Below are 6,000 nucleotides of genomic sequence, written 5' to 3'. Positions count from 1 at the left end.
TCTCTGTCCAGGATTCTCTGCTGTTCTCAGACTGAAGTCCCAGGAAGGCCACTGACTTGTGGGAAAAGCTGATTTTCGAAAGGGATGGATCCTGGGAGAAGGTGCTCAGGGGCGTGAGACAAACGTTCCCAAGGTTCTTTTAAAAAATTAAAAAAAAAAAACAAAAACCTGGATCTGAAGGTGGAAGTCTTTGCAACTTATTCAAAATGATCACCAACAGGCAAAGTAAAATAAATGACAATGTATATTTTCCTTTTACTTACTGCAAAATGGTTAGTGTGTTCTTTTTAATCTTCACACCAAAGAAATTAACTGTTCTTGGGGAAGACTTCCCCAGGAAGTGGTGGCTCGTTTTACACGTCGGAAATCGGACTTCTGAGACAACTTTTCTGAAATCCCGGAATAAAAGAAGATTCCAAAAAAAGTTCCCTAAAATGAAACCTCACCATCTAAGCGTGCTCTTCTCAATTATGTTTCTGTTCAAAGCTTGGCTGGCACCGTTTCCAGGAATTAGCAAAAGTATGTGTTTAATAAGTAACCCTCCAATCGAATGGCCCTTATTTTTTCGTCTTATTTCCGCCCCGGGGACCGAGGAAATCCTGAAAAGCAGGGGCCGCTTTTGCCCCGCCGCTGCCGCCGCCGAAGCGCTGAGCAAAAGGCCTCCGGCGCCGCACGCCCTCCCCTCGGTCACCGCGCCAGGGGCGCTCCGGTCTCGGGGGCGCCGCCCCTGCTGGCGTTCCCCCGGCCTCGGAAGCGCAGGGCGGAGCCGCGGGCCGGCGGGCGCAGGTGGGGAGGGGCGGCCAGAGCGCGTCGGTGACACCCGCGGTGGGGCGGGGAGGCGCAGCGGCCGCACCCCGCCCTGGGAAGAAACCCGCCAGGTGTGGCCTGGGAGCCGGGTGCCAGCGGGGAGGAGACTCGCGCCCCCACCGACCAACACCAACACCCAGCCGCGAGCCCGCTCCTCTGCGCCCTCGCCGCCCTCCGAGCCACAGCTCTTGTGCCGCTCCTGCTCCCCGCCCGTCGTCGTCCCCGCGCCCGACCTCCGTCCGCCGCACCGCGCTCGCAGCGGCCAGGACGGCCCTGGTGGCCAGGAGCGTCCCCGCGATCTACTGCGCACCCGCCCGGGTTCCCAGTTTGGGGGCCTTTCCTTCGAACCCCCACCCCCACCCCACATTCTCCAAGCCCGCCCGCCCTCGCTTATGCTCGGCGCTGAGCTGCTCTCTGAGTGCCCGCCGACATGAGCTGCAACGGAGGCTCTCACCCGCGGATCAACACGCTGGGCCGCATGACCCGCGCGGAGTCCGGTCCCGACCTGCGCTACGAGGTGACCTGCGGCGGCGGCGGCGGTGGGGGCGGCGGCGGCGGCGGGGGCACCAGCAGGATGTACTACTCCCGGCGCTGCACGGTCACCGACCAGAACTCGGACGGCTACTGGTGGGTACCGGCCGGCGGGCAGACACCGGGCGCCCGGGCCCGCGGGGTCTCCGTGCTTCGTGCTCTCCTCTCCGAACCCCAGCACGCTGGGACAGGGAGGGACGAGCCCTCCTCTGGTTGACGAAGAAAAGCCAGGTCCTGGAGGAGGAAAGTGGTTTTGCTCGCGCTCGTGAAAGCACTTCCTGCTGGCGCTGGGGCAGCAGCCCGGTGTCCTCCCGCCCCGTGCGCTGCTCACACCCGGGTGGGTGGGTGTGCGAGCCCGGAGAGGAGCGGTCCTTCCCTACAAACCGGTTCTCTGTCCCAACCTTCTCGCTTCCCGCGAGCCGGGGCAGGAGGGTGGCCCGCGAGGGGTGCAGGAGGACGCGGCGGGCGTGCGCGCCACAGAGGGTCTCTGCCTCCAGGATTCCTCCCCTCCACCCGCTGCGCCGCCGGGCCCAGTTGGCATCCCCTTTGTCCCGGCCGGCAGGTGGGAGCTCGGGCGGGGCTGCGACAACAAAACCCAACCTAACCAACTATTACCAAAAGTAGAACAGTAAACGAGCGGGGATTCCGGTCTGACCTGTAGGCAGGGCTCGGATTCGGGGCTCCTCCGCCTCTGGTGGCTTATCCTAAATTCTTGGTCACCCGGAGACCACCCCTCTCGGGCGCCTGGTGGCTCTGCCACCCAGGACTTTTGTAAGGAGGCTGCGCGTCCGGAGGCTCTGGGTCGGGTCTCAAGAAGGCCCCGCCTCGGTCTCCCCTGCTACCCAAACTGAGCTTTCGGGCCGGAGCCGTCGCCAGACCCCAGGTCCCGGCTCTGCCAGGACACGCCTGCCCCCTTGCCCCGCTGCGCCGCAGCCCCCGTACCTGTGGCCCTAAGCCTGCGCCCTTGGTTTCCTCCTTTTAAAAAAGCCCAGGAGGAAGGACCTCGGTGTATTATTGGTAGCCGAGTGCGGGCGCAGGGTCTTCCGGTGGCAGCGGGGACATGTGGCGGGGTGGGCGCTGCTTCCCATCCGCGCCGGCCCGCGACGCTGGGGGTCTCTTCCGATCCAGGTACCCCGCGGGGCCCCCCGGGATGTGGGGAGGGTCTGTTTCTCAGAATCATTGCGGAAACCGATCGCGGGGGTCGTTTGGGAGGATGGGGTAAGATAATGAGGCTGCTTTTACTGGGTCCACAGAGCTGGATGCCAGATGCCCACCGGAGCCGTGAGAATTTTGCTGTCGGCGCCCTCCCCGCCCCCCTGCAAGCCCTTCCCAAGCAGGGCTTTTGGGAAACTGGCCTGCGTTCCAGAAAATTATTTACCTTGCCTGTGGCCTTAGGCTGGGGAGGAGCAGCCTGAATGCACTCCAGGAGTTTTTTGTTTTACCAGCAGATTTGAACGCAGGGACTGCTCGAGTTGCGACCTGTTTTCTGACCTGTTTTCTGCTTCGGTTTATTTATGTCTTTATTTTCCCCGAGCATCTTGGCAATTGATTTCCTCTTTTTGAGTTAGCAAAGAATTGTCTCAATCTTGGAGCTCTTGTTTTCTGAACATAATGCACCCCGGGGATTTCCAGGAGACACGTACCGAGTACTAGGAAAAATGGGGAGAAAGTTTTGCCAGTTATTACTTTGGTTTTTAAGTTTGTTTTAAAACTTAGCCAACCGATTAAATCTGACACTTTACTTTTCCCTCCCAGTCTTCCTGTATTTGGGAAGCACGTTCTTTTAACCCACACATTTATAGTCAAGTCGGAATTTTGCAAGGATTTTTGGGCAGCAATTTTTCTTCTCTGGCATTTTATGAACCAAGTATTTCATTTTGATTTTGTATTTAAAAAAAAAATATGATTGTGTTCATTCAGAGTCCGTGGTTTTTTTTTTTTTTTTTTTTAATTGACAATAAACCTTACTGGTTATTGGACTATTTCGCTCCCTCGGCCTCCTGTAGAGGTAAATTTGTGAAGAATTATGTATCGGCTAACGAACTGCGGAAAGATGCATGGTTTGTAAGGATCCTTCACGGAGACACTAAGTTTTGAGAAGGATCAATGTTTTCCCATAGTATTATACCTTGTGTTCTGCTTTCCAGCCTAAAAGCTGTTAATGAGTATGTCAAGTTTTACCTCTCTGGAAAGGAAAGACAGACTGAAGTTTTGAATTACGTAATTTGTGGGGGAAGGGCGTTTCTTTCTGCGCTTTGATGTTGATACCCGCCCCCCCCCCCCCCCCCCCGCCCCGGGCAGCGGGGCGTCTTGCTTGGGGGCTGGAGTCAGCGTGGGGTCCTTCTTTCTTGATCCAGTAATGGGGATTCTCCCAGCATGCCTGGCCAGCCCAAGGTGCGGCTGACCCCTCTGGAATGAGAATTAGCGCGCGCGCACGCGCACACACACACACACACACACACTCTCTCTCTCTCTCTCTCTCTCTCTCTCTCTCCCAGCAACTGCTGACTTGTGGATCTTAAAAATAAGGAGAACTGACTGAAGAGAGACAGAACTTGCCCCGACACCTTTTTTTCTGGTGTTTTTAATGGTTTTGCTCAGAGGGACTTCCTGTCCCGGAGCATGTACTTTGTAGAAGTAGGATTTCATCTCTGACCCGACTACCCCCAAATGAAGGAGGATTAAGAATTCACTAAGTGCTTTTCTGCTCCCAAAGCCTTTCTAAATAAAGGTTTTTGTTTCTTTTTAAGGCACAAAAACTGGCATGGAAGCTATTGGTTGAATTTAAGCTTGTCTATTTAAATTGCCACTTTATTGTCTGAGTGATTATTTTTTTTAAATAATCGCGATTTTAAAGAATTGGCGTTTGTATCTAACCTTTCCCTAAGTAAACTAATTTGAGTGTGTAAAGAACCTAAATCTTCTTTTTCTTTCTAAGATGACTTTAAAACATCTTCCTGTGTCTGTGCTTTATATTAAGAACACTTGTCAGTTCTTAAGACAGTATTTTATCTCATTTGTGGTTCTCCCTCCTTCCCTGCCCACCCGTCTTTTGTGTTTTCTTTATTGTAGGCTGAATGGAATCAAAACTACTTTCATTTCTTTTTCTTTACTCAGTGCTTGAAAGTTCGGTAAATGTTATGTGCTTGATGATGTAAGAGGTATATTTTTGAAAATTTAAACTGTGGATTTTGGTTGTATAGGATGTTATACTAATATGCCTTTCAGTTTAGGCAGATCTACCCCAGCCTTGTTCCTGTGGTTAAAAGAAATGACAAATCTGTAGTGAAATTTGGAGGCCAAGCGACAAAGTCCCACAGTTGTATATTTCCCTGATCAAAGTGTGGATATTATTGGAGGATTAAAAGCCAAATAGGGTGATTAAGCTTCAGAAATATGTGGTCATAAAGTTAATGCTTACTTTTCTCCAGAACTCGTGATTTCAAAGCCAAAATACATGTGAACCTTACTTGATACAAAGTTTGTTTTAAACTATTTTTTAGGGGCAACTGGGTGGTTCAGTGGGTTAAAGCCTCTGCCTTCAGCTCAGGTCATGATCCCAGGGTTCTCTGCCCAGCAGGGAGCCTGCTTCCACCTCTCTCTCTCTCTCTCTCTCTCTCTGCCTGCCTCTCTGCCTGTCAAATAAATAAATAAATAAATAAATAAATAAATAAATAAATAAAATAAAAAATAAACTATCTTTTAAAAAGAAGCCTCTTCCTTAGCGAGAGATACACAGGTCCATTTGCATTGAATTTTAAGGCTGGGGAGAGTGCAAAGGTGTACAGAAGCCTCATTCTTCCACTTTGGAGACCAGTAGAGTAAGACTTGCCCTAAATCCCCAAGTCCACTCATGGCGAAGTTGGCTAGGGAACTCAAGGTTACTCCCCTCTGCCCTCCTGTCAGCCTGTGCCTTTAGACCATGTATCTTTTGTAGTAGACTGGACAGTCCTGTACTTAAACAATGGAAGTATCTCAGTTCCATTCATTCATTCATTCATTAAATATGGAACATGTGGTGAGTGTTAGGTGTCAAGCAGAGTCAAAGGTGAAAATACAAAGACTTTTTTTTTTTTTTTCCATGACAAAGACTTCTTGAAATAAATAGAGTTCCTTAAAGGAAAATAAGCACCATAATACAAAAGGATGATGGACAGGAGAGTATCAGTAATTCCAAGGCTTCCTAAAGATAACATCTGTAGTGGAGGCACTAGCGAGATTTTATAAAGAAAGTGATGCTGAATTAGACTTGGGAGTGTTTCAGCAGGTCAGGATGGATGGGCAAAGAACATTCCGGGGGAGAGAGGAGCACGAGAAAAATCTGGGAGGCGAAAGACCAGGAGCACATTCAAGGCCTGCAGAACAGTCTCCTTTCTGAGTGGGAAGCTGTAAGACATCAAGGAGGAAGGGCAGGTTGGGACCAGCCCTTGGGACACCTTGACTCCATGGTGGGGAATGTGCATAGGCAGAGGGGAGCCATTGCAGGTTTTCATGGAAGCCGAGGGGTAGTGCCCTGCACTGAAGGAGCAGGGAGCTCAGACTGTCCTAGTGAGCTGTAGGATGGTTTCTGTGCAGCTGTGTGCTGGGTCTGGAGGAAGGTGGCTTAAGAAAACCATCAGGCAGTAAAGGAGAGAGGTGATGAAAGTCTGATTGAGGGTGGTG

At 51.6% G+C, this 6,000-nt stretch overlaps 1 protein-coding gene across 2 annotated transcripts in view; it reads left to right on the top strand.

The window, feature by feature from the left end:
* The first annotated feature begins 1,088 nt into the window (after positions 1 to 1,088).
* The window catches only part of DSP (desmoplakin), a 47,654-nt gene continuing 42,742 nt past the window's right edge, over positions 1,089 to 6,000 (top strand). For both annotated transcript variants that reach the window (XM_047733359.1, XM_047733358.1), the window contains exon 1: positions 1,089 to 1,434. In XM_047733359.1, coding sequence (XP_047589315.1) covers positions 1,238 to 1,434 — 197 coding nt within the window. In that variant the 5' untranslated portion in view covers positions 1,089 to 1,237. The remainder of the gene's footprint in view (positions 1,435 to 6,000) is intronic.

The sequence above is a fragment of the Lutra lutra genome, chromosome 6, assembly GCF_902655055.1.
Source record: "Lutra lutra chromosome 6, mLutLut1.2, whole genome shotgun sequence".
In the NCBI taxonomy this organism is placed as follows: Eukaryota; Metazoa; Chordata; class Mammalia; order Carnivora; family Mustelidae; genus Lutra; species Lutra lutra.
Note: the sequence above shows the minus strand (reverse complement) of the source record. Positions and strands in the feature narration are given on the sequence as shown.